Source organism: Harpia harpyja, chromosome 20, assembly GCF_026419915.1.
Source record: "Harpia harpyja isolate bHarHar1 chromosome 20, bHarHar1 primary haplotype, whole genome shotgun sequence".
Lineage (NCBI taxonomy): Eukaryota > Metazoa > Chordata > Aves > Accipitriformes > Accipitridae > Harpia > Harpia harpyja.
Genome location: NC_068959.1, coordinates 21,381,445 through 21,409,222, shown reverse-complemented (window position 1 = coordinate 21,409,222; position 27,778 = coordinate 21,381,445). Strand labels below are relative to the sequence as shown.

Below are 27,778 nucleotides of genomic sequence, written 5' to 3'. Positions count from 1 at the left end.
ACAAAGACGGAGTAGGAAGAGTTCGTCTTTGCGTTTTGATGGCATAGGCCATACAGAAATGGCATTCGGGACGGATCTGGAATGAAGACATCATTGCTGTCCACGGAAAGCCTGACTACCTTCAGCGGCAGATTTCCATATGAATCGGCGGCGCTGTGGAGATCAGTCGGGCAGGAATACAAAAAGGTCGGTAGGCACAATCGTGTTGAATCATCTTTTGAACTGTGGTCTGTGTACGTGAGCTGCAGAGGTAACGGCAGAAGTTGCTCTCATCCTTAGTCCTGCTGCGGGAAGCGCGGTGGCCGCGGGGCCGGTGGTGGTGAATGCAAACGGGGGCGGACGGACGAGAGCTGTGTGGGCAGGCGGCGGATTTTACGCTGAAGCTTCAAATGGTGGTCGAAAATCCTCCCGCAGCCGCGCACCCGGCTTTGCTGGGGTAGGGGAGCGGAGGACGGTAACATTTATTCCAATATCCTGTGACACAGACGAGCCTCCGGCAGGAGGCGAGCACGAATGGAGAGCACAGATAGAAAAACTCAGCCCCGTCTCATTTAAAGGAAGATCTCGCCCGTGACTGGGCTCTTTGCTGGCTCCTCCCAAGGGACTGGAGTCACCACGCGTGTTGACTGCGTCTCCTCTCACCTCTGCCCTCCCGTGTCCCCCTCGGCTCCGAATAGAAGGAAGTGTGGAGTAACCCGCGTTTCTCAGTCTGCTCTGCTTCTGTGTCCCCTTTCCGCTCAGTGTTTCATAGTAGGGTGGTCACCTGCGCTGTCAGCAGAGCTGATGGGTTACAGGGAGTATCTCCTGTGGAGGAGTTACCACCGAACCATTTGACCCTCTTGTTCTCTCAGAGGAATGCTGGGGGGGCGGGCAACGACCGCAGGAAGGGGATCTGTTTCCCCGTTTTCCCTCTTCCTTCTACCCTCAATCCTTACAAGACTTGCTCACAGCACCAACGTGTGAACGCCCTCATCTCGGTGGCTTGGTTAGGAAACACTTCTAGGTATAGTTTGTTGCAAGAAATATATAGAACTGCACGTGGAACGCCCCTGTTTTTGGAAACACTTCAATTAAACCTCAGCGTTTCTAATAGAGGAAACCCAATCACGGTCAACTTGGGACCTATCCCATTAATTGAAAAATATGTTCAATATAACTTATGGCAAGACCATTTCATTAGGAAAACAAGTGTGACAGATTAATTTCTGGCCACTTAAACTGATGACAGGGGCTACAACTCAAGATGAATAGAGGTGACAATAAACACAAGTTTAAAAGAAAATAAAGCGTCTCCGAGAAGAATTAAAGTTCGATGGGATTTTTCTGCCTGTTTTAACTGAAGAACAAAATTCAGGCCTCAAAATTAGTGGCAATTAGCAAAAAAACACCGTGTTTCAAACTGGCAGAAGGGTGCTCTACGAAGAAGCTGAGGGGAATCCTATGCACTTCTCCTAAACCAATACAGTGAAAATGCTGGGGATAAGATTTCGGAAACAAAGCGAGAAAGAACTTCAGTGCATGGAATGGAAAATGACAAAGATGAAGCAAAAGAGCACGATACCGTAAGAGGCAATTCGTCCAGAGAGCCACATGATGCCGCTCTGACCTAAAAAACCGTATGATAAAAGCGAGCGAAGGGCGGGGAAAACGCCTCCCAGTACACATAAAAAAGAACGCAGATGAAAAAAAGAGCAGCGGAGAAGAGGATGTGCAGCCCCTGAGAAAGCATTACTGCACACTGCACAACTAAACCCGATTCCATACAAAGACCCGTAACGAGGCGGTGGGGAGAAAAAGGAACCGGTGACGGCGATGGGCATTTGTGGACCACCACGGCAATGCTGGGGGCCCGTGGTGCGGGTGCTGGTGCTGCAGGCGGCCTGGGCGCTGGGCGGCGGGCAGGTGCGCTACTCGGTGCCGGAGGAAGCCAAGGCCGGGACGGTGGTGGGCCGGCTGGCGCAGGACCTGGGCCTGGAGGCGGGCGAGCCGGAGGCGCGTCGGCTGCGGCTGGTGGCGCAGGGCCGGCGGGCGAGCGTGGAGGTGAGCGGGGCGAGCGGGGCGCTGGTGGTGAGCTCGCGGCTGGACCGGGAGGAGCTGTGCGGGAAGAGCGCGCCGTGCGCCCTGCGCCTGGAGGTGCTGGTGGAGCGGCCGCTGCGCGTCTTCCACGTGGAGCTGGAGGTGACCGACATCAACGACAACGCCCCGCTCTTCCCCGCCGCCCGGAAAAACCTCAGCCTCGCGGAATTCACCACCCTGCCCGGTTCTCGGTTCCCGCTGGAGGGCGCGTCGGATGCAGATGTCGGAGCCAACGCGCAGCTCTCCTATACCCTCAGCCCCAGCGAGCACTTCTCTCTGGACCGGCAAAAAACAGAGGAGGACTCTGAATCGTTATTTCTGGTGCTCAGGAGACCGCTGGACCGCGAGACGATGCCTGAGCACCGTTTGGTGTTGACGGCGAGTGACGGGGGCCGTCCGTCGCTGATGGGCACGATGGAGCTGGTGATCTCGGTGCTGGACGCCAACGACAACGCGCCCCAGTTCAACCAGTCGGTGTATAAAGTGCAGCTGCCGGAAAATACGGAACGCGGGTCTCTTGTGATCAGAGTAAACGCCACGGATTCGGATGAGGGGTCGAACAGGAATATCTCATATTCTCTCCAGAATTTGTTCCCTCCAAATGGAAGAGATGTTTTTGGGATCGACAGGAATAGCGGGGAGATCCGCCTTAGGGGTGACTTAGACTTTGAGGTTATTGGTCTCTATCGCCTGCAAGTGGATGCGGCGGATCAGGGAAACCCCCCGCTGTCGGGTCACTGCAAGGTGTTGGTGGAGGTGCTGGACGTGAACGACAACGCGCCGGAGGTGTGGGTGACGTCGCTGTCGGTGCCGGTGCCGGAGGACGCGGCGGTGGGGACGGTGGTGGCGCTGCTGAGCGTGTCGGACCGGGACTCGGGGGCGAACGGGCGGGTGCGCTGCGCGGTGTGGCCGGCGGCGCCGTTCGGGCTGGTGGCGACGTTCGCGGGCTCGTACTCGCTGGTGCTGCGGGAGGCGCTGGACCGGGAGCGGGTGTCGGAGTACGAGGTGGAGGTGCGGGCGGAGGACGGCGGGGCGCCGGCGCTGCGCGCCAGCCGCGGGCTGCGGGTGCCGGTGTCGGACGTGAACGACAACGCGCCGGCGTTCGCGCAGGCCGTGTACACGGTGCTGGCGCGGGAGAACAACGCGGCGGGCGCGGAGCTGGCGCGGCTGTGGGCGCGGGACCCGGACGAGGCGGGCAACGGGCGCGTGAGCTACTCGGTGGCGGAGGGCGTGGGCGGGGGCGCGGTGGCGGGCGGGGGGTGGCGGGGGGCGTCGAGCTACGTGTCGGTGGACGCGGAGAGCGGGCGGCTGCGGGCGCTGCAGCCGTTGGACTACGAGGAGGTGCAGGTGCTGCAGTTCGAGGTGCGGGCGGTGGACGCGGGGGAGCCGCCGCTGTGCGGCAACGCCACGGTGCAGCTCTTCGTGGTGGACGAGAACGACAACGCGCCGGCGCTGCTGCCGCCTGCCGGGGGCGGGCCGGGTGGCGGGGCGGCGGGCTCGGCGGCGTCGGGGCCGGGCTCGGGCTCGGGCTCGGGCTCGGGGGCGTTGTGGGCGTGGGCGGCGTGGGGGGCGCCGGCGGGGCAGGTGGTGGCGAAGATCCGCGCGGTGGACGCGGACTCGGGCTACAACGCGTGGCTGCGCTACGAGCTGTGGGAGCCGCGGGGGAAGGGCCCGTTCCGCGTGGGGCTGTACAGCGGCGAGGTGAGCACGGCGCGGGCGCTGGAGGAGGCGGACGGCCCGCGGCAGAGGCTGGTGATCGTGGTGCGGGACCACGGGGAGCCGGCGCGCTCGGCCACGGCCACGCTGAGCGTGTCGCTGGTGGAGGGCGCCGAGGCGGCGCTGGCGGCCGCGGGCTCGTCCTCGTCGGGGGCGGGGCTGCGGCCGGCGGCGGGCGCGGAGGGCGGCGCGGCGGCGGCGGCGGCGGCGGCGGCGGCGACGAACGTGTGGCTGGTGGTGGCCATCTGCGCGGTGTCGAGCCTGTTCCTGCTGGCGGTGGTGCTGTACGGGGCGTCGCGGTGGGCGCCGCGGGCGGCCGTGCTGTCGGGGCCCGGGCCGGCGACGCTGGTGTGCGCCAGCGAAGTGGGGAGCTGGTCGTACTCGCAGCGCCAGAGCCGGAGCCTGTGCGTGGCGGAGGGCGCGGGCAAGAGCGACCTGATGGTTTTCAGCCCCAACTTCCCGCCGCCGCCCGGCCCCGCGGCGAAGGAGACGCAGCCGGAGCCGCCCGCTCTCGTGGACACGGTCAGTGGCCCTCCCTTTGTCGCCTCTCGCCCCTTCCCCCTTCTTGTGGCCCTTGTCGCCCGGCCCCTGGGCAGGCGCTGGTGGGAGCCGGGCTCAGCCGCCGGGGCCCGCGGGCGGCGGGGGCTTGGCGGGTGCTTCTTAAGGGTGTTCACGGGACCTTCGCGTCCTTGCCGGAGCGCCCGGGGTCTCGCTGTGGGGGAGGAAGCAAGCAAGGTGTTGCCGCACCCCGCAGCGGTGGCCGTCCGCAGCTGAGCTTTGTGGTCGTGGCTGTGGGCTGTTGTCCCGCGGAATGAAATCCCTGCCGACTGCGATGTGAGGTGCCACGACATCAGCTTTGCGGACGCTTGGGCTTGCTGCTGTGCAGCATTTCCACCCGAGCTTGCTGAAGGGGTGCCAGACACGCAGGCTGTGGTGGTGGCAGTCCCGCAGGCACTATGTACTGCTTCTTAGAGTTGCTTTTTGCTGACCGTGCTGGTATCCGCTGTGGTTTCCTGTCGCAAACTCTGTCCTCGTCCTTATTTGATTCCCTTCTGCGAGCGTTGTGATGGAAGGTGACAGATGGGTGTTCAGGGTCTTCTCTCCCCGTGGTGTAATGTCTCCATTTTTATTTGCCTACTGGAGGAATTATGAAAGTAGGGGAGGCAATACGGACTTTTCCTCTGTTTTTTTTCCAAGTGTGTTGTAACGCTAGTTGCTAGTGTAAAGTGTTGAGGGAGAAGAGTGTCACCCATCAAGGCAGGTATTAGAGACGGGAATTTCCTTTTTATTTTGTTGTTTCCAGCATCCCCCAGGTTTTGGTCTCTTGTTCGTGGCCAGAGAAGTCATGTGACATACACTGGTCTGTTTTGATGTTCTTCTAATATTTGAATCAACAGCCTCATGGTTACAGAAGCCCTGGAAACATCTTCTTGGGGAAAACAAACAAACAAACAAATAAACAATCGAAACCGAACAAGCCCAAACAAAATAAACCCAGCAAAACAAAACCCAAACCAGATTCTCCTACGTAGTCAATATCATCTGTTGCAGTAGGGTGCTCATCAACAGTTGGGTTGCTTTTTCAGAGCAAGAAATTGATGCTGTTGCCATTTAGAGCTGTCACAATGTCACACGTAGAAATAGTCTTGCTCCCAGGTCTGCAACATTTCCCTTGGAGATAGCTGAAGCATTGCCAGACGTGATGGGTCATCAGCAGAGAGTTTGCTGACACTGTGTACGTGATACCTCTGTGTGTTTTCTACAGTGGTCTCATTGATGGGAAGCATAGGCAAAAGTTGGATTGAGCCGGGAAAGGAAACTGTGTCATGTCATGGAGGTGATTCTGGCACTGGCATTGAGTAGGGCCTGGGCATTTCCTGATGTGAAGGGTGATTTTGAGCAGTGGGAAGACCTGTCTGTGGGAACCGGAAATCCTTGGGAATTCCATGGCCTATGCCATAAGAAGACAAGAATGGGAGATGCGTGCTTTTCTTGAGAACGCATGTTGGAGAGTGAGGAGTGGAGGCTGCCTAGAGGAAAGCATGAGGCAGGATGGGCAGAGAGTGTTCCCGCCCAGGATTCTTCTCCAGGCTCCAAGAATCTGGAGCTGGAGGCCTTCTGGGTCTTGAGGTAGTTACATGGTACTGAAATGCCCACAATGTTGTACTACTATCTCCCAGGAGAGACAGTCCCTTGTGCTGCTGCCTGATTGCCGTAGGCAATGTGTTGGTAGGAGGGGGTGACATGCAGACTGCTGAATACTGTCTGATGAACCTTTTTGCTCCTGTTTTGGGAAAGATGTTGTTGGAGGGTAGTGTTTCAACTTGCTGTCCTTGTGTAGCGGTGGGCATCTATAGCAGCTTCCACAGCTGTTGATGCTGCCATGATCGTAGAATCACAGAATGGTTTGGGTTGGAGGGGACCTTAAAGATGATGTAGTTCCAAACCCCCTGCAATGAGCAGGGACATTTTCCAGTATATCAGGTTGCTCAAAGCCCCATCCAACCTGGCCTTGGACACTTCCAGGCAAGGGGCATCCACAAGTCCTCTGGGAACCTGTTCCAGTGTCTCACCACCCTTACAGCAGATAATTTCTTCCTAGTATCTAATCTAAAACTACCCTCTTTCAGATTAAAACCATTACGCTTCATCTTATCACTACACTCCCTTAGAAAAAGTCCCTCCCTATCTTTGGTGTATGCCCCCTTTAAGTAGTGGAAGGATGCTATAAGGTCTCCGCGGAGCCTTCTCTTCTCCAGGCTAAACAACCCCAAGTGTCTCAGCCTGTCATAGGGGAGGTGCTGCAGCCCCCTGATCATCTTTGTGGCCCTCCTCTGGACCCGCTCGAGCAGGACCATGTCTTTCTTATGCTGTGTGCCCCAGAGCTGAACAGAGTACTCCAGGTGGGGCATCACAAGAGGAGAGTAGAGGGAGAGAATCACCTTCCCCAACCTGGGAGCCACACTTCTTTTGATGCCGCACGAGACATGATTGGCTTTCTAGGCTGTGAGCACACGTTGCTGGCTCATATTCACTTTTTCATCCACCCGTACCCCCAAGTCCATGTCCACAGGGCTGCTCTTAATCCACTCATTGCCAGGGCTGTATCCATGTTTGGGATTGCCCCGACCCAGGTGCAGGACCTTGTGCTCGGCCTTGTTGAACTTCCTGAGGTTTGCACGGGCCCAGCTCTCAAGCCTGTCAAGGTCCCTCTGGATGGCATCCCTTGCCTCTGGAGTATGAACCGCAGCACTCAGCTTGGTGTCATCTGCAAACTTGCTGAGGGTTCACTCAATCCCACTGTCCATGGCCCCGACGAAGATGTTAAGTAATGCTGTTCTCCATACAGGCCCCTGAAGGACACCACTCGTTGCTGATCTCCACCCAGACATTGAGCCGCTGAGCGCAACTCTTTGAGTGTGACCATCCAGCCAATTCCTTATCCACCAAATGGTCCACAGGTCAAATCCATGTCTCTCCATTTTGGAGGCAGGGATGTTGTGTGGGACAGTATCAAATGCTTTGCACAAGTCCAGGTAGATGATGTCAGTCATCTTCCCTTATCCACCAATGCTGTAACCCTGCAATAGAAGACCACCAGAAATTTGTCAGGCATGACTTGCCATTAGTGAAGCCACGTTGGCTGTCACCAGTCACCTCGCTGTTTTCCATGTGCCGTAGCATAATTTCCAGGAGGATCTGCTTCACGGTCTTGCCAGGCACAGAAGGGAGACTGTCTGGCCTGTAGTTGCCCAGGTCTTCCTTTTTTTCCCTTTTGAAAAATGGGGGTTATGTTTCCCCTTTTCCAGTCACTGGGAACTTCACCGGTCTGTCGTGACTTTTCCAATATGAGGGATAGTGGCTTGGCAACTTCATCTGCCAATTCCCTCAGGACCCTCAGATGTATCTCATCAGGTTCCATGGACTTGTGCACATTCACAGTCTCCAACCTCACCTTCTTCTACGGTGGGCAGTACTTCATTCTCCCAGCTGAGGTTTGCTGTTGTGGGTGTGAATTGTTCTTCCGTAGAATAAAATCACTGCCGATTGCGTTAGAGGTGCCACACCACCAGCTTTGCAGATGCTCTTGCTTGCTGGCGTGTAGCATTTCCACTCAAGATTGATGAAGAGCTGCGAGACATGCAGGCTGTGGTGGTGGCAGGCCCCAGGCACTATTTTCTGCCATTTCCGTTGCTGACTGCTGACTGTGCTTGGATCGGATGTGCTTTCTTGTCACAAACTCTGTCGTCCTCCTCTTTGATTCTCCTCTGGAAGAGACGTGATGGAAGGTGACAGTTGAGACTTCAGGGTTTTCTCTTCCCATGGTGTAATTTCTCCATTTTGGTTGGCTGACCAGAGTCATTATGAAAGTAGGGAAGGCAATACGGACTTTTCCTATGTTTTTTTCCAACTGTGTTGTAAGTCTAGTTCATAAGATAATTTTTTCAGGGCGAGAGGTGTGACCGAATAAGGCAGGTGTTAGAAAAGGGAATTTTCTTTTGCTGCTCCCCCTTTCCCCCAGGTTGTGGACTACGTTCCTCACCAGTGAAGTGTCATGACGTATGCTGGCCTGTTTTGATGTTCTTTCAATATTGGGATCAGCAGCGACAACCTTAAAGAATCCACGTAAGCCTTCTTTTCAACCCCCAAACCCCAACCATCCCCAAATTGTCCGACACGTTACATATCATCCATTACAGTGCTGTGCTCGTCAGCATTTGGGTTGCTCTCTCACAGCATGAAATCAATGCGCATTGCCAGTAGAGCTGTCCCGATATCATGGGATTAGGAAAGGCAGGTCCTGCTTGACTAACCTGATCTCCTTCTTTGACAAGATGACCCGCTTAGTGGGTGAGAGAAAGGCTGTGGATGTTGTTTGCCTGGACTTTAGTAAAGTCTTTGACACCGTTTCCCACAGCGTTCTCCTGGAGAAACTGGCTGCTCATGGCTTGGGTGGGCGTACCGTTTGCCGGGTAAAAAACTGTCTGGCTGGCCGGGCCCATAGAGTTGTAGTGAACAGAGGTAAATCCAGATGGTGGCCGGTCACAAGCAATGTTCCCCAGGGTTCATTCTTGGGGCCAGTTCTGTTTAATATCTTTATCAGTGATCTGGACGAGGGAGTTGTGCGCACCCTCAGTGAGTTTGCAGACGACACCAAGTTGGGCGGGAGTGTTGATCTGCTTGAGGGTAGAGACTGTGCAGAGGGGTCTGGAGAGGCTGGATCGATGGGCCGAGGCCAGCTGGATGAGCTTCAAGAAGGCTAAGTGCCAGGTCCTGCATGTGGGTCATAACAACCCAGTGCAAGGCTACAGGCTTGGGGAAGAGTGACTGGAAAGCTGCCTGGAGGAAAAGGGCCTGGGGGTGTTGGTCAACAGCCAGCTGAATATGAGCCGGCAGTGTGCCCAGATGGCCAAGGCTGCCAGTAGCCTCCTGGCTTGTATCAGAAATAGTGTGGGCAGCAGGAGTAGGGAAGTGATCATCCCTTTGTACATGGTGAGACCGCACCTCGAAGACTGTGTTCGGTTTTGGGCCCCTCACCCCAAGAAAGACATTGAGGTGCTGGAGCGTGTCCAAAGAAGAGCAATGAAGCTGATGAAGGCTCTAGAGAACAAGACGTACAAGGAGCAGCTGAGGGAACTGGGGTTGTTTGGTCTGGAGAAAAGGAGGCTGAGGGGAAACCTCTACAACTGCCTGCAAGGAGGTTTTAACTAGGTGGTTGTTGGTCTCTTTTCCCAAGTAGCAAGTGATAGGATGAGAGGAAATGGCCTCAAGTTGTGCCAGGGGAGGTTTAGATTGGATATTAGGAAAAAATTCTCCCCTCAAAGGGTTGTCAAGCATTGGAACAGGCTGGCCAGGGAAGTACTTGAGTCACCATCCCTGGGGATATTTAGAAGATGTAGTGCTTAGGGACACGGTTTAGTGGTGGACTTGGCAGTGTTAGGTTAATGGTTGGACTCGATGGTCTGAAGGATCTTCTCCAACATCAATGACACTATGATCATCTCTGGAAATAGTATTGCTCCGAGATGTGTAAGGTTTCCATGTGAGGTTGCTGAAGCATTGCAAACCATGAAGAGTAAGCTGCGGAGAGTCTGCTGGACACGGTGTATGCGATAGCATCTGTATGTTTTTCTGTGGTGCTCTCGTTGACAGAAGTGTCCACAAAAGCTGGACTGAAAGGGAAGTGTGGCATGTTCATGGAGGTGATCGTGGCAGTGGCATTGAGTAGGGCCTGGGCATCTCCTGATGTGAAGGGTGACCTTGAGCAGTGGGAAGGCTTGTGTGAGGGAAGTGGAAATCCTTGGGATGACCATGGGCCGTGTCATAAGAAGACAGTAATGGGAGATGATGTGCTTGTCTTGAGAACACATGTTGCAGAGTGGGGAATGGAGGCTTGCTAGAGGAAAGCATGAGGCAGGAAGGGCACAGAGTGTTTTTGCCCAGGATCTTTTCCCAGGCTCCCAAGGGTCTGGAGTATGAGGCCTTTTGGGTCTCGAGACAGTTACATGGTATTGAAATGCCCACAGTGTCATCTGAGGTTATGAATATCTCCCACCAGAGACAGTCATTTGTGCTGCTGCCTTCCTGACCTAGGCAATGTGTTGGTAAGAGGGGTTGAGACACAAACTGCTGAATGTTGTCTGCTGATCGATTTCCTGCTTGTTTTGAGAAAGGTGTTGAGGGAGTGTAGCACTTCAACCAGCTGTCCTTGTGTAGCGGTGGGCATCCATAGTAGCTTCCACATCCGTTGATGTTGCCATGATGGTTCCTTCTCCTCCTCAGGCAGGATTTGTAAGCGGAAGTGATGAGGAGGAGGCTGTAATCCAGTGTTCTTTTTCCAAGTGTGTTGTAACCATAGTTAGTATGATAAAGTGTTGAGGGAGAGGAGTGTCACCCCACAAGGTAGGTGTTAGGAACGGGAATTTTCTTTTTCTTTTCCTGCTTCCCCTTTCCCCCAGGTTCTGGAGTGCATTCCTTGCCAGTGAAGTGTCATGAAGTATGCTGCCCTGTTTTGATGTTCTTTCAATATTTGGATCAGAAGTCACATTGTTTCAAAAGGCCTGGAAATCTTCTTTTCTTTCAAGAAAAAACAAACAAAGAAAGAAACAAAAACCCAACCCCAATCCAAGGAACTGCCCCTCCCAAACAGAACAAAAACCAAATTCCCCTACACAGTCGATATCATCTGTTACAGTGCTGTGCTTGTCAAAATTTTTGTTTTTCCCTCAGAGCATGAAATCAATTCCGTGGCCATCTTGAGCTGTCCCAGAGTCACCTTTATAAAGAGTATTGCTCCCAGGTGTGCCACATTTCCTTCTGAGAATGCTGAAACATTGCCAAACAGGAAGGGTCAGCTGCAGAGACTCTGCTGGATGCTGTGTGTGTGATACCATCTGTATGTTTATTTATGGTGCTGCCTTTGGTGGGAAGGGTCTGCAAAATCTGGAGTGAGCCCTGAGGTGGGCAAGGAAACTGTTGCATGTTCATGGAGGTGAATGTGGCAGTGGCATTGAGTAGGGTCTGGGCATCTGCTGATGTGAAGGGTGACCTTGAGCAGCGGGAGAACTTACTACCTTTGCTGACTGCAGATCATGCTGGTATCGGCTGTGGTTTCCTGTCGTAAACTCTGTCCTCACCCTGTTTGATTCTCTTCTGCAAGAGACGTGATGCAAGGTGACAGTCGGGAGTCTACCCTATAGCGTAGTTTCTCCATTTTTATTTGCCCCACAGGTTTATTATGAAAGTAGGGAAGGTGGTACGGACATTTCCAAGTGTTCTTTTTCCAAGTGTATTATAACCGTAGTTAGTCGTATAAAGTGTTGAGGCAGAAGTGTGTGACCCAAGGCAGGTATTTCCTTTTTCTTGTCCTGCCCTCCCCTGCTGGGTTGTGGGCTTGAGTTCCTGGCCCAAGAGGAGGCGTGACTGTACACTGGCCTGTTTTGATGTTCCTTCAATATTTGCATGACCAGCCATACCGTTACAAAACCGATGGAAAAACCTCTTTTCAGAACAAGAACCAAACGAAACAACCCCCAAAAGCTAAACAGCTCACCCCAAAAACTCGAGAAAATTTTTGTACATGGTAGATATCATCGGTGACACTGGTGTGTTCGTCAGCATTTGGGTTCTTGCATAGCATGCATTTTATTCCCATTGCCATTAGAGCTGTTCTGATATCACCCCTATAACTATTATTGCTCCCAGTTGTGTAACGTTTCTGTCCGAGGTTGCTGAAGCCACAGGAGGGTGTGGCATGTCGCGGAGGTGAACGTGGCAGTGGTACTGAGTAGGGCCTGGCCATTTCTGGCTGTGAAGGTTGACCTTGAGCAGTGGGAAGACTTGTCTGAGGGAAGTGGAAATCCTTGGGAAGACCATGGGCCATGTTGTAAGAAGACAAGAATGGGAGATGATGTGCTTGTCTTGAGAACGCATGTTGCAGAGTGGGGAGTGGAGGCTGCCTAGAGGAAAGCATGAGGCAGGATGGGCAGAGAGTGTTCCTGCCCAGGATCCTTTCCAGTCTCCAAGGGTCTGGAGTATGAGGCCTTCTGGATCTTGAGACAGTATGTGAAACTGAAATGCCCACAATGTGTTTTGAGTTTATGAATATCTCCCACCAGGGTCAGTAGGTTCCCCTGCAGCCTGCCTGATGTAGGCAACGTGTTGTTAAGAGGGGGTGACATGCAGACTGGTGAATGCTGTCTGATGAACTTTTTTTCTCCTGTGTTTTGGCAGGGTGTTGTGGGAGGGTGGTGCTTCAACCTGCTGTCCTTGTGCAGTGGTGGGCATCCATAGCAGCTTCCATAGCCATTGATGTTGCTATGATGGTTCCTTGATCGTCCTTGGGCAGGATTTGTAAGGGGATGTAGGGAGGTGGGTGTAATCTTTCTGTGCTTGATTCCCTCTACCTGTTCACTTGCACAGTTGGCCTCAGGATAGATGGTGTGTCCTGTTATGCTTAAGTCATTCAGAGATGTGCACTTACACGCCAAAGCCCGCCCAGCTGTGGTTTTCTCTGGTACAAATTCTCCCACGCTGTCTACATTGTGAGTGTGCTTCTGCTTCGGTATTTGGTGTGGTTTTCTGAAAGAATAAATTCCGTGTGGACAGGAATCAGAGCTGTCAAGCTCTAATCAAAGAATCTTTATGTTCTAATGCACAGCAGTGTTGTTTCCCTCTGAGATTGCTTGAAAAGTCAGAAAATATTCAAGGTGAAGTTCAGGCAGCTGGGAAGAGTCTGTCAGACACTGTGCAGCTTTGCAGCCCTCCGTATGTTTTCTGTGCCATTTGTGAGGGAAAGTGAGGATGTGCAAAGGCCTGGGTCATGTTGAGAACGGGGCTTAGAGGTGGGGCATGTTGTTGGGCTGGAGCAATACCCGGGTGCTGTGGCAGCAATCCTGTGAGTGGCTGAAGTGTGGCCTGGGCATGCGTCATGGGGAGTGTGACCTTGAGTGGGGAAAAGTCTTGCGTGAGGGAAATGGAGATGCTGGTTAGAACATGGTCTGTGTCCTTGGGGAAGAAGTGGAGAATGTCCACTTAGCTGGAGATGCCATTGCCCCGGGTGTGGGATAGGGGATGCCAGTAGAAAACCTCAAGAAGAGGCTCCGCAGACAGTGCTACTTGCCCGGGATCCTTTCAGGGCCTCCAGAATTTCGGCATAGCCTTGTGCCTGTTGTCCTCTTGTGTTTCAATACAGTGGAACGGGTTCCTTTGGTTTTCTTCCCTCCTCTTAGCAAAACGTCCCATCGTTTTGTTTTCTCTTCTCTCGCATTGGCAATGTGTTGGTAACAGCGGATGAGATGCAGGAGGCGGAATTGTGGCAGCTGTCAGGTTGCAGACATTTGGGCGGTTTGTCATCAGTGTGGGGGATGGCTTTTCCACTCTGTTGAGCTGAGCTTGACATTGACAGAATGTCCTTGGCTTTCAGGTCTCCCTGCTACTCTCCTTGTGATAGAAGTGCATAAGGGAGCACTGTGCACTGTCGAGCATTTTCCAGGCTTTTGCAGAACATGAGTTATTTTTTTTGTGTCCAGCTTCCCCAGGAATCTCTCATAATGTTGATTGCAAATGTCCCTTAAAGCCATTGTTTGTGCTGTCCTGAAAACGATTTTTATTTTGAAGAAGCAACCAGTGATTCTACAGCTAAGTTGTTCATACCTGAAGAGGATGAGTTTGAGAGGCAGATGTACTTTTGTTCCTGTGTTGTCGTGGTGTCTTGCTGTTGGATCAACCAAATGTTGCCAGGATTGTAATGCCTGTAGGTTTGGAGGAACAAAGCACCGCTGCCTGCTCTCATAGCTTTCCTGCTGCTTCGAGGCACAGCCTGAGTGGGTGGCAGCAAGCGTATGTGGAGGAGGGATCACAATCCATTACATGGGGTGGATGTTTTGGGCATTGAGCAGATGTTGTCAGTAAAAATGCCATGGTGTTACCCTCGTGGCTTTTGTTTGGCTGTGTGATGGGTGGGTCATGCTATTCCAAGGGGACTAATGCCCCTGGGTACTGAGGTTCTTGCTGTGTTGTTCTGGCAGTGCATGCCTGCCTGAATGGGAAGCAAGAGCTTGCCATTCAGCATGTAGGTGGAAAATGAGTCTGGAAGAATGGAGGTATATTTAGAGTGCTTGGGAGCTGTGGTTGCCCTGTGCTTTTTCGGCCCTCCTGGAGGGTTGTTGTGCTCGGCTGTGCTGGGTTTGAATTCCCGAATGAGAGACTCGCCTGTGTTGTTTGGACTCTGGAGCCTTTTGTTTTATGAGACATCCCTGTATCTGGGGCTTGTGTTTCAGAGAGTGGTGGATTGTGTTCTGATGAGTGTCATGGTTTCAGCCCAGCTGGTAACAAAGCACCACGCAGCTGCTCCCTCACTGCCCCCCCCCTTCCCCCCCCAACTACGGTGGTTTGAGGAGAAAATGTAAAGGCAGGCTCGTGGGTCAAGAGAAGGACAGGGAGGGATCACTCACCACTTAGGGTCACGGGTAAAAGACAGGCTCAGTTTGGGGAAGAAACAAAATCAATTTAATTGACTACAAGTCAAATCAAACCAAGGATATTAGGAAGTAAAACCAAATCTTAGAACACCTTCCCCCCACCCCTCCCTCCTTCCCGGCTCAACCCCACTCCCGTTTCTCTCTACCCCCCCCCTCCGGCGGCGCAGGGGAACAGGGGATGGGTGTTGGGGTCAGGTCGCCACACCTTGTCTCTGCCGCTCCTTCCTCCTCAGGGGGAGGACCCCTCACGCTTCCCCTGCTCCACCGTGGGGTCCCTCCCACGGGAGACAGTCCTTCGCGGACTTCTCCAACGTGAGTTCCGCGGGCTGCAGTTCCTCACAGACTTCCCTGGCGTGGGTCCTTTCCGCGGGCCGATCTTCAGCCACGCACTGCTCCAGCGCGGGCTTTCGGATGGAGCCATGGCCATTTTCAGGGGCATGTGCTCCCCTGCTCACCTCCACGGGCTGCAGGGGGACAGCCTGCCGTCTCACCACGGGCTGCAGGGGCATCAACCTCCTCAGGCGCCTCTCCTCCTGCTCCTTCACTGACCTCGGCATCCACAGAGGTGTTCCTCTCACAGTCCAATACCCCCACTCACTGCAGGTTCCCCTTCTTAAATACCTTCTCCCAGAGGTGCTATCACCATCACTGATTGGGTCGGCCTGGGCCAGAGGAGGGTCTGGCTTGGAGCTGGGGGAGCAGAAGCAGCTGCACCCCTGCAGCCCCTCCCCCGCTAGCAAACCCCCCCCATGCCACACAAATCCGTAACAGATGAGGCAGAGATGTTCTTTGCCATTTGACTGCCTCACTCTGTGATTTGCTGGGTCCTTGAGATGACTGGTATGCTGAAGAGTGTGTTCTTCTTCAGGAAGATAAGGGCAGGTGCAGATTCATAGACTGGAGGAAAACAGGAAGGTTGTTTACTGTATGGGAGGATGGAAGGTGATAGGGATGAGGAATGAGAGCTCTTGCCAAAGGGCATGTCCGTGCTTCATGGCGAGTGTGGTGTAGACATTTTTAAAACTTCTTGGTAATGGAAAAATGAAACAGAAGATAGAAGGATGGAAGTAGAAAAGAATGGGATGCAAGGCTAGGGCAGGACAAGAAAAAAAATAAATAAAAGGGAGATGAGACGGGAAGGAAGAGGAAAAGAAAGAGGAAAAGGAAGAAGGACAGGAAGTAATCTATGCAAGTAAGAAGCAAGCAAGCAAGCAAGAAAACAAGAAAGAATGAAAGAAAGACGAAACAAGAAAGAAGGAAGAGATGATAGCAGAGATTACCAGCATGCACCAACGTTGTATTGACACGATGAATGGAGTGGAGGACCTCAGCACCCTCGGTACTCAGGGTGCTGTGTCAGGCTTGGTGAAAAGTGGTGAGGAAGAGGAAGGAGAGGTCTTGCCTGAAGGGGTGTCCATGCTTCATTGTGGGTGTGTTGTAGCCATTTAGAAATTATTTTGGTGAAGGAGAAAAAGAAAGGAAGATACAACGGCTCGGCTGTTTGTGTATAAACAGAAAGGATTAGGACGCAAAGATGAGGCAGGGCAGGGAAAAAAGGAAAGAGCTAGGGATAGGGCTAAGGAAAGGCAGAAGAAAGAAGAATCAGGAGAAGAAAGGGTAACGAAAAAAGGGAGAAAAGGAAACAGACAATGGCAAGAAGGGAAGGAAGAAGACAAGGAAGGAATTGGTGGAAGTAAAAAGAAGGAAAAGAGGAAGAAAGAAAGGAAAGAAGAGAAGATAGAGGAGAGGACGAGCACGACGTCACCTCTAGACGCTGGAGAGAGTTGGTCCCTAACGGCGTCCGCCTTGGTTAGAGTACCGCGCTCCGGCGCTGCTGGCCCGAAATTAGCGCTGCTGGCTCCGTCTTTGAGGGTCTCCGCCGCGGCGCCGGAGGCGACTGGCGAGCTGCCAGCGGGGGTAAAGAAGAGCGAAGGATGGAAGGAGAAGGGAAAGGGGAGTAAAGACTTGGGCACGTCAGGGCAAGAACGAAAAGGAGAAGGAAGAGCAGAAAGAGGACATCGAAGGTGGAAAGAGAAGAAAGCAGAAAGAGGTTGTAAAGAGAAAGAAGAAAGAGAAGGAAAAGCGGCAGGAAAGGAAGGAAGAACGCGAGAAACGCGTTATAAGAAGAGATAATTAACTGAAGGAGGAAAGAAGAAAGGACGAAGGAAAGAGGAAAGACGCAAGGAGGAGGGGAAAAGAAAGGAAGGAGGCAAAGCAGGAGGAGCACGGAAGGAAGCGAGGCGAGAGGCGGCGGGCTGGCGATCGTGGGGAGCGTGCGAGGCGTCGGAGCAGCACACGGTGTCGCTGCAGGCTCAGAAACGGCGTGGGAGCGGTGAGGCGGCTCCGCCCCGGTGCGGCGGAGAGCCCGGCTGTGAGCGCGGGGGGGCGGCGCGGGGCGGGCAGGAGAGCCGGTGCGTCCGGGCGGCGGCGGGGAGCCGTGCGGGGCCCGTGCGGGCGGCGGCGGCGATGGGCGTGTGCTGGGGGCCCGTGGTGCGGGTGCTGGTGCTGCAGGCGGCCTGGGCGCTGGGCGGCGGGCAGGTGCGCTACTCGGTGCCGGAGGAAGCCAAGGCCGGGACGGTGGTGGGCCGGCTGGCGCAGGACCTGGGCCTGGAGGCGGGCGAGCCGGAGGCGCGTCGGCTGCGGCTGGTGGCGCAGGGCCGGCGGGCGAGCGTGGAGGTGAGCGGGGCGAGCGGGGCGCTGGTGGTGAGCTCGCGGCTGGACCGGGAGGAGCTGTGCGGGAAGAGCGCGCCGTGCGCCCTGCGCCTGGAGGTGCTGGTGGAGCGGCCGCTGCGCGTCTTCCACGTGGAGCTGGAGGTGACCGACATCAACGACAACGCCCCGCTCTTCCCCGCCGCCCGGAAAAACCTCACTTTACCGGAGAACTCCCCGCCGGGTTCTCGGTTCCCGCTGGAGGGCGCGTCGGATGCAGATGTCGGAGCCAACGCGCAGCTCTCCTATACCCTCAGCCCCAGCGAGCACTTCTCTCTGGACCGGCAAAAAACAGAGGAGGACTCTGAATCGTTATTTCTGGTGCTCAGGAGACCGCTGGACCGCGAGACGATGCCTGAGCACCGTTTGGTGTTGACGGCGAGTGACGGGGGCCGTCCGTCGCTGATGGGCACGATGGAGCTGGTGATCTCGGTGCTGGACGCCAACGACAACGCGCCCCAGTTCAACCAGTCGGTGTATAAAGTGCAGCTGCCGGAAAATACGGAACGCGGGTCTCTTGTGATCAGAGTAAACGCCACGGATTCGGATGAGGGGTCGAACAGGAATATCTCATATTCTCTCCAGAATTTGTTCCCTCCAAATGGAAGAGATGTTTTTGGGATCGACAGGAATAGCGGGGAGATCCGCCTTAGGGGTGACTTAGACTTTGAGGTTATTGGTCTCTATCGCCTGCAAGTGGATGCGGCGGATCAGGGAAACCCCCCGCTGTCGGGTCACTGCAAGGTGTTGGTGGAGGTGCTGGACGTGAACGACAACGCGCCGGAGGTGTGGGTGACGTCGCTGTCGGTGCCGGTGCCGGAGGACGCGGCGGTGGGGACGGTGGTGGCGCTGCTGAGCGTGTCGGACCGGGACTCGGGGGCGAACGGGCGGGTGCGCTGCGCGGTGTGGCCGGCGGCGCCGTTCGGGCTGGTGGCGACGTTCGCGGGCTCGTACTCGCTGGTGCTGCGGGAGGCGCTGGACCGGGAGCGGGTGTCGGAGTACGAGGTGGAGGTGCGGGCGGAGGACGGCGGGGCGCCGGCGCTGCGCGCCAGCCGCGGGCTGCGGGTGCCGGTGTCGGACGTGAACGACAACGCGCCGGCGTTCGCGCAGGCCGTGTACACGGTGCTGGCGCGGGAGAACAACGCGGCGGGCGCGGAGCTGGCGCGGCTGTGGGCGCGGGACCCGGACGAGGCGGGCAACGGGCGCGTGAGCTACTCGGTGGCGGAGGGCGTGGGCGGGGGCGCGGTGGCGGGCGGGGGGTGGCGGGCGGCGTCGAGCTACGTGTCGGTGGACGCGGAGAGCGGGCGGCTGCGGGCGCTGCAGCCGTTGGACTACGAGGAGGTGCAGGTGCTGCAGTTCGAGGTGCGGGCGGTGGACGCGGGGGAGCCGCCGCTGTGCGGCAACGCCACGGTGCAGCTCTTCGTGGTGGACGAGAACGACAACGCGCCGGCGCTGCTGCCGCCTGCCGGGGGCGGGCCGGGTGGCGGGGCGGCGGGCTCGGCGGCGTCGGGGCCGGGCTCGGGCTCGGGCTCGGGCTCGGGCTCGGGGGCGTTGTGGGCGTGGGCGGCGTGGGGGGCGCCGGCGGGGCAGGTGGTGGCGAAGATCCGCGCGGTGGACGCGGACTCGGGCTACAACGCGTGGCTGCGCTACGAGCTGTGGGAGCCGCGGGGGAAGGGCCCGTTCCGCGTGGGGCTGTACAGCGGCGAGGTGAGCACGGCGCGGGCGCTGGAGGAGGCGGACGGCCCGCGGCAGAGGCTGGTGATCGTGGTGCGGGACCACGGGGAGCCGGCGCGCTCGGCCACGGCCACGCTGAGCGTGTCGCTGGTGGAGGGCGCCGAGGCGGCGCTGGCGGCCGCGGGCTCGTCCTCGTCGGGGGCGGGGCTGCGGCCGGCGGCGGGCGCGGAGGGCGGCGCGGCGGCGGCGGCGGCGGCGGCGGCGGCGACGAACGTGTGGCTGGTGGTGGCCATCTGCGCGGTGTCGAGCCTGTTCCTGCTGGCGGTGGTGCTGTACGGGGCGTCGCGGTGGGCGCCGCGGGCGGCCGTGCTGTCGGGGCCCGGGCCGGCGACGCTGGTGTGCGCCAGCGAAGTGGGGAGCTGGTCGTACTCGCAGCGCCAGAGCCGGAGCCTGTGCGTGGCGGAGGGCGCGGGCAAGAGCGACCTGATGGTTTTCAGCCCCAACTTCCCGCCGCCGCCCGGCCCCGCGGCGAAGGAGACGCAGCCGGAGCCGCCCGCTCTCGTGGACACGGTCAGTGGCCCTCCCTTTGTCGCCTCTCGCCCCTTCCCCCTTCTTGTGGCCCTTGTCGCCCGGCCCCTGGGCAGGCGCTGGTGGGAGCCGGGCTCAGCCGCCGGGGCCCGCGGGCGGCGGGGGCTTGGCGGGTGCTTCTTAAGGGTGTTCACGGGACCTTCGCGTCCTTGCCGGAGCGCCCGGGGTCTCGCTGTGGGGGAGGAAGCAAGCAAGGTGTTGCCGCACCCCGCAGCGGTGGCCGTCCGCAGCTGAGCTTTGTGGTCGTGGCTGTGGGCTGTTGTCCCGCGGAATGAAATCCCTGCCGACTGCGATGTGAGGTGCCACGACATCAGCTTTGCGGACGCTTGGGCTTGCTGCTGTGCAGCATTTCCACCCGAGCTTGCTGAAGGGGTGCCAGACACGCAGGCTGTGGTGGTGGCAGTCCCGCAGGCACTATGTACTGCTTCTTAGAGTTGCTTTTTGCTGACCGTGCTGGTATCCGCTGTGGTTTCCTGTCGCAAACTCTGTCCTCGTCCTTATTTGATTCCCTTCTGCGAGCGTTGTGATGGAAGGTGACAGTTGGGTGTTCAGGGTCTTCTCTCCCCGTGGTGTAATTTCTCCATTTTTATTTGCCTACTGGAGGAATTAGGAAAGTAGGGAAGGCAATACAGACTTTTCTTCTGTTGTTTTTTCAAAGTGCGTTGTAACGCTAATTGCTAGTGTAAAGTGTTCAGAGAGAAGAGTGTCACGCAACAAGGTAGGTGTTAGGAACAGGAATTTTCTTTTTCTTTTCCTCCTCCCCCTTTCCCCCAGGATGTGGAGCCCATTCCTCACCAGTGAAGTGTCATGAAGTACACTGGCCTGTTTTCATGTTCTTTCAATCTCTGAATGAGAAGTCACATCGTTTCAAAAGCCCTGGAAATCTTCTTTTCGTACAAGAAAAGACAAATAAACAAACTAACCCAAACCCAAAAAACCAGCCTTCCTCAACAAAACCCAAACCAAATGCTCGTACACAGTCGATATCATCCGTTACAGTGCTGTGCTTGTCAACATGTTCGTTTTTCCCTCAGAGCATGAAATCAATGCCATGGCCATCTCGAGCTGTCCCAGAGTCACCTTTATAAAGAGTATTGCTCCCAGGTGTGCCACATTTCCTTCTGAGAATGCTGAAGCATTGCCAAACATGAAGGGTCAGCTGCAGAGACTCTGCTGGACGCTGTGTCTGTGGTACCATCCGTATGTTTATTTATGGTGCTGCCTTTGGTGGGAAGGGTCTGCAAAATCTGGAGTGAGCCCTGAGGTGGGCAAGGAAACTGTTGCATGTTCATGGAGGTGAATGTGGCAGTGGCACTGAGTAGGGCCTGGGCATCTGCTGATGTGAAGGGTGACCTTGAGCAGTGGGAGGACTTGTGTGAGGGAAGTGGAAATCCTTGGGAAGACCATGGGCCATGTCGTAAGAAGACAAAAACAGGAGTTGATGTGCTTGTCTTGAGGACATGTGTCTCGGAGTGGGGAATGGAGGCTTGCTAGAGGAAAGCATGAGGCAGGAAGGGCACAGAGTGTTCTTGCCCAGCATCTTTTTGCAGGCTCCCAAGGTTCTGGAGTATGAGGCCTTGTGGATCTCGAGATAGTATGTGGTACTGAAATGCCCACAGTGTCTTTTGGGGGGTTATGAGTGTCTCCCAGCAGAGACAGTCCCTTGTGCTGCTGCCTGATTGACGTAGGCAATGTGTTGTTGGTAAGAGGGGTTGAGATGCAGACTGCTGAATTTGTTCTGATGAATATTTTTGGTGCTGTTTTGGGAAAGTTGTTTTGGGAGGATAGTGCTTCAATCTTCTGTCCTTGTGTTGTGGTGGGTATCTGCAGGAGCTTCCACAGCTGTTGGTGTTGCCCTGATGGCAACCTCACCAGGCAGGATTTGTAAGGGCACATGAGGAGGTGAGTGTAATCTTTGTAATCTTTGGACTTCCCCTACTTGTGCACTTGCACAGGTGGCCGCGGTAGAGGTGGTGTGTTGTCTTGTCGTTATTAACATGTTCAGATACATGCATGTGCACGGCGAACCCTGTACAGCAGCCCAGCACTGCGTTTTCTGTCGTAGAAGTTCTCTCACCCATTGGCCATCGTGAGACCGCTTGTGCTTCAGCATTTGGTGTGGTTTTCTGAAAGAGTCAAATCCCTGTGGACTGGGATCAGAGCTGTCACAGCTCTAATCACAGACTGTTTAAGCACTCTAATGTGCAGCTCTGTGGTGTTTCCACCTGAGACTGCTGAAAAGCAAAAGCATTCTGTGTGGAGTTCACGCAGCTGGGAAGAGTCTGCCAGAGAGTGAGTGGGTTAGCATGCCTCCATATGTTCTTTGTGCTGATCAGGAGGGAAGGTGCAGATGTGCAAAGGCCTGGGTCATGCTTGGAGCGGGGTTTAGAGCTGGAGCATGTTACTGTGTTGGAGCAATATGTGAGTGTTGTGGCAGTGATCCTGCAAGTGGCAGCCAGTAGGGCCTGGGCAAGCATCACAGGGAGGGTGGCCCTGAGCCGGGGACAGTCTTGTCTGATGGAAATGGAGATGCTGGTTAGAAGACGGTCTGCGTCATTGGGGAAGGACTGGAGAATGTCTGCTTAGCTGTGGAGATTCCATTTCCCAAGGCTCGAGATAGTGGGTTGCAGCAGAAAACCTCAAGAAGTGTCCCAGCACACTGTGGTGCTTGCCTGGGATCCTCTCAGAAGCTCCAGAAGTTTGGCATAGCTTAGGGCGCTGTTGTTCTTTGTGGTATTACTGCTTGCGAAGACATCTACTGCTCATGACTTTAATCACTTGTTTCTGGTGTGGAATGTTGTTGCTCAAAGAGAAGCTTTTCCAAATTTGGATCATGCTGCCAGCCTTTTCTGAACCTCTCCTTGGTTACCTCTCTGCTCTTAGTGTTGCTAGGGAGGGGAAGAAGTGGTCTCCGTATTCAAGATACTGCCAGAATTTGCATTTCACTACAGCGGAATGGGATCCTTTGGTTTTCTTCTCTCCCCTCACCAAAACTGCCCACCCTTTTGGTTTTTCTGTCATATTGGCAATGTGTTGGTAACAGTGGATGAGATGCGGAGTGCTGAATTTTGGCAGCTGTCAGGTGGCAGATGTTTGGGCGATTTCCCATCAGTGTAGGAGATGGCTTTTCCACTCTCCTGAGCTAAGTTTCCTATTGAGAGAACGTCCTTAGCTTTCAGGGCTCCTTCCTGCTTCCCCTGTGATAGAAGTTCATAAGGGGCACTGTGCACTGTCCAGATTTACAGAACATGAGTCATTTTGCCGGTTTCCCCAGAAATGCTATGATGTTAATTTAAAATATCCTTGAAAAGCAATTCCCCTCCCCTGAGTAAGTTTCTTTTCTGAAGAGGCAACCAGTGATGCTACAGGTAAGTAGCTCAAGACCTGAAGTGGATGTGTTTGAGAGACAGCTGTACATTTGTTCCTGTTCAGTCGTGGTATCTTTATGTTGGATCAACAAACGTTGGCTGGATTGTAATGCCTGTAGGTTTGAAGCAGCAAAGCACCACTGCCTGCTCTCATTGCTTTCCTGCTGCTTGCAGGCACGGTGTGAGCAGTCGGCAGCAAGGAGATATATGGGAGGGACCCCAATGCCTTTCTTTGCGTGGTTGTGTTGGGCATCGAGGTGACGTTCTCAGTGAAAAAGTCGTGGCGTTTCCTTCGTGGCTTTTGTTTGGGTGTGTGATGCGTGGGTCATGGTAATGACGGAGAGGTATTCCATGGGTACTAAATCCCTCGGGTAACAAGGCTCTTGCTGTGTTGTTCAGGCAGAGCATGCCTACCTGAAAGGGGAAGCATGAGCAGGTCAGTCAGCGTGCAGGTGGAGAAAGGGTCAGTAAGAATAGCTCTTCCACAAGGTATATGAAGAGTGCTCAGGAGCTGTGGTTGGCCCCTGCTTTTTCAGCCTTCCTGGAGGGTTGTCATGCTGGGCTGTGATGGGTTTGAGTTCCCAAAGAAAATCCCCTCCATGCATTGTTTGGACTCTTTGGAGCCTGCCGGCAGAGATGTCCAAGTCTGTGGGGCTTAGGCTTGTGTTTCAGAGGGTGGGGGATTCTTTTCTAATGTAGCAGTGATGATGTTTGCCATGTGATTGCCTTGCTCTGTTATTTGCTGTGTCCTTGAGAGGACTGGGGGCTGACGAGTGTGGTCTTCTTCCAGAAGGGAGGGACGGGGAGGTGCAGGGGCAGTCTGTGTGTCTTGTATAGACTGGAGGAAAGCAGGAAGGTTGTTTCCTCACCTGGAGGGTTGGAAGGCGGCAGGGAAGAGGAATGAGATCTCTTGCCAAAGGGCATGCCCGTGCTTTGTGTCGAGCGTGGTGTAGTCCTTGAGAAAAAATTCTGTTAAAGGAGACAAAACAGTCGACTTGCGTTCCCGGCCAGAGAAGTAGCGTGAAGTACGCTGGCCTGTTTGGATGTTCTTTCAATATTTGCATCAGCAGGCACAACCGTACAAGAGACTCAGAAATCTTCAGTTTGATGAAAAGACCAACCAAACAATTAAAAACCCCAAATCCATATCAAATTGTCCAACACAGAAGATACCATCCATTACAGTGCTGTGCTCATCAAAAATTGGGTTGTTATCTCACAGCATGAAATCAATGCCGTTGCCGTTAGAGCTGTCCCGACATCACCTTTAGAAAGAGTATTGCGCCATAGTGTGTAACTTTTCATGGGAGAGAGCTGAAGCATTGCCAAACATGACGGGTCAGCTGCAGAGTGTCGGGTTGACACCGCGCACACCATACCACCTGTGTGTTTTTCGATGGTGCTGTTGTTGATGGAATGGCCTGTAAAAGCCAGAGTGAGCCTTGAGGTGGGCAAGGAAACTGTGGCATGTCACGGAGGTGAATGTGGCACTGAGTAGGGCCTGGCCATCTCTTGCTGTGAAGAGTGACTGTGAGCAGTGGGAAGACTTGTCAGCGGGAACTGGAAATCCTTGGGAAGACCATGGGCCATGTCATAAGACAAGAATGGGAGATGATATGCTTGTCTTGAGGACACATGTCTCGGCGTGGGGAATGGAGGCTTGCTAGAGGAAAGCATGAGGCAGGAAGGTCACAGAGTGTTCTTTTGCAGGATCCTTTCCCAGGCTCCCAAGGGTCTGGAGTTGGAGGCCTTCTGTCACAGAAGGGCATGACTTCCATTGGAGGGATTCATTACAGGGAGGGTGACCTTGAGCAGGGAAGAGTCTTGCCTGAGGAAATGGAGATGCAGGACAGAACACATACGGTATCATTGGGGAAGAACCGGAGAGTGTTTGCTTAGCTGGAGATCCCATTTCCTAGGGAAGAGGATGCGAGTAGAAAACCTTGAGCAGAGTTCTGGCACAGAGTGCTACTTGGCCCGAATCCTGTCAGGACCTCCAGCAGTTCTGCATATCCTTGTGCCCTGGTGTTCTCTTCTTGCATTTCTATACAGTGGACTGGGATTCTTTTGAGGTTATGAGTATCTCTCACCAGTCACAGACCCTTGTGCTGCTGCCTGATTGACATAGGAAAGGTGTTGGTAGGAGGGGGTGAGATGCAGGCTGCTGAATTTTTTCTGATGAACCTTTTCCCTCTTGTTTTGGGAAATGTGTTATGGGAGGGTAGCGCTTCAATCTGCTGTCCTTGGGTAGTGGTGGGCACCTGTAGCAGCTTCCAAAGCTGTTGATGTTGTTAAAAAAACCCAGTTAGCAGGGCTTCTTGAAAGAGCTTTAAACTAGATTTGAAGGGGAAAGGGGTAACACCAGGCTTGCTAGCGATAAGCCGCAGCGTGGCACGTCAGCATTTGAGGGACAGTGTGCTAGCGAGGTCCTTCAGTCTGCTCCATGACATGCTGAGGACACTGGTACACATTTGAAATGTCTCCATGCTAGTGCATGGAGCATGAGGAATAAACAGGAGGAGCTAGAAGCTTTGTCCCAGTGCCAGAGCTACGACATCACTGGCATAAGGGAAACGTGGTGGGATGAGTCCTGTGACGGGTATGCCATGATGGACAGTTACAGGCTCTTCTGGAGGGGTAGGCAGGGCGGGTGGTGCTGTACATAAAGGAGGGGCTGGACTGTATGGTGCTTGCAGTTGGCGACGACACAGTTGAGAGCCTCTGGGTAAGGAATAAGGGAAAGGCAAATAAAGCGGATGTTGTTGTGGGAGTCTACTCTGGACCACCCAGCCAGGATGACCACACTGATGAATTATTCTACAGGGAGTCAAGGGATATCTCTAGATCAGCTGCCCTTGTCCTTATGGGTGCTTTTAACTTCCCGGACGTCAGCTGGGAATATCATAGAGCAGACACAAACAGGTCCAGGAAATTCCTGGAGCATGTTGAAGATAAGTTCTTGGGGCAGGTAGTAAGGGAGCTGACTAGCAAATGTGCCCTCCTGGCTTAGTTGTTTGTAACCAGAGGGCGACTCGTGGGCGAAGAGGTGATGGTGGCTGTCTTGGTCACAGCGACCACAAAACAGTTGAGTTTCAAATGGTTGCCAACAGGAGAAAAACTGCCAGCAAAACTTCAGCCCTGGATATAGGGAGAGCAGACTTTGGCTGCTGAAGGAACTAGTTAGTAAGGTCTCCTGGGAATCTGCTTCTGAAGGTATTGGGGTCCATATATGCTGGTCACTTTTGAAGAGCCATCTTGTAAGAGCACAGGAGCAGGCAGTTCCAAAGTGTCGGAGGTCAAGCAAGCAGGGCAGAAGGCTGGCTTGGCTGAGCAGGGACCATCTAGAACTTAGGTGGAAAAGGAAAGTGTAGGGACACTGGAAAGAAGGAGAGGTGACAGGGGAGGACTACAGAGATGCTGTTTGCCCCTGTAGGGAGAAAATTTGTGTGGCCAAAGCTCCACTAGAGTTCAAGCTGGCCAGCACTGTGAAGGACAACCAAAAGGGCTTTTAAAAACGTGTTAACAGCAAAAGGAGGATGAGAGATAACATTGGTTTGTTACTGGATGAGGTTGTCCACCTCACAAATAGGGATGTAGACAAAGCAGAGATGTTTAATGCCGCCTTCACCTCTGTACTTTAACACTGATGATGGGCCCTGGGACGCCCAGAGCCCTGTGTTGGAAGATCGTGACTGGGGCAATGATCAACTCCCAGTGAACTGTGACTTTGTTTGAGACTTGCTGCTCCAGCTGGAGGCATGAAAGTCTATGGAGCCCGATGGGATTCATCACAGGGTACTGAAAGAGCTGGCCAATGTCATTGCGGGACTTCTTTCCATTATTTTTCAATGGTCTTGGGAGTCTGGAGAGGTGCCAGGCAACTGGAAGCTGGCAAATGTTGTCCCAGTTTTCCGGAAGGGTAAGAGAGAAGAGCCTGGTAATTACAGGCCTGTCAGTCTCACTTCAATGCGTGGTGAAATTATGGAGAAGGTTATTCTGGGAGTTATTGAAAACCACTTGAGACACACTGCAGTCATTGGCCGTAGCCAGCACGGGTTCACGAGGGGAAAGTCCTGTTCAGCTAACTTAATTTCCTTTTGTGACAAGGTCACCCATCTAGTTGACAAAGGGAAGCCAGTAGATGTTGGTTTTTGGGGGTTTTAGCAAAGCTTTTGACCCTGTCTCTCATAGTATCCTTCTGGATAAAATGTCTGGCATACAGCTGTCATACTACTTGTCATAAGAAAGTGCAGAATGTGTTGGGTGAGCAATTGGCTGGTGGGTTGGGGTCAGAGAGTTATAGTAAATGGGGTTACATGAGGTTGGCGGCCAGTTCACTGGTGGGGTTCCACAGGGCTGAATTTTAGGGCCAGTGCTCTTGAATGTTTTTATAGATGATGTGGATTCAGCGTGCAGGAGTTGAATGGACATTAAGTAAGTTTGATGATGACACTAAATTAGGAGGAGCTGTGGACTCCCTCGAGGACAGGGAGGCCTTACAGAGAGATCTGGATAGACTAGAGAGCTGGGCAATCCCCAGCCGTATGAAATGTAACAAGAGCAAGTGCCGGATTCGGCGTGTGGGATGGGGTAATCTTGGTTATACCTACAAATTGGGGATCAAGAGGCGGGAGAGCAACCCCACGGAAAGAGATGTGGGGGTCT

At 54.3% G+C, this 27,778-nt stretch overlaps 2 protein-coding genes across 2 annotated transcripts; both read left to right on the top strand.

The window, feature by feature from the left end:
• The first annotated feature begins 1,665 nt into the window (after nucleotides 1-1,665).
• LOC128134424 (protocadherin alpha-6-like) lies at nucleotides 1,666-4,851 on the top strand. Its single transcript, XM_052772115.1, is given in 3 exon segments — nucleotides 1,666-4,325; nucleotides 4,327-4,422; nucleotides 4,424-4,851. Coding segments are annotated over 3 exon segments (2,793 nt in total). The 5' UTR covers nucleotides 1,666-1,812; the 3' UTR covers nucleotides 4,608-4,851.
• A 12,066-nt stretch (nucleotides 4,852-16,917) lies between these two features.
• On the top strand, nucleotides 16,918-20,340 carry LOC128134426 (protocadherin alpha-6-like). Its single transcript, XM_052772117.1, has one exon. It carries the CDS (start codon nucleotides 17,241-17,243, stop codon nucleotides 19,977-19,979), a length of 2,739 nt encoding a protein of 912 aa, XP_052628077.1. The 5' UTR covers nucleotides 16,918-17,240; the 3' UTR covers nucleotides 19,980-20,340.
• Nucleotides 20,341-27,778: the final 7,438 nt, after the last annotated feature.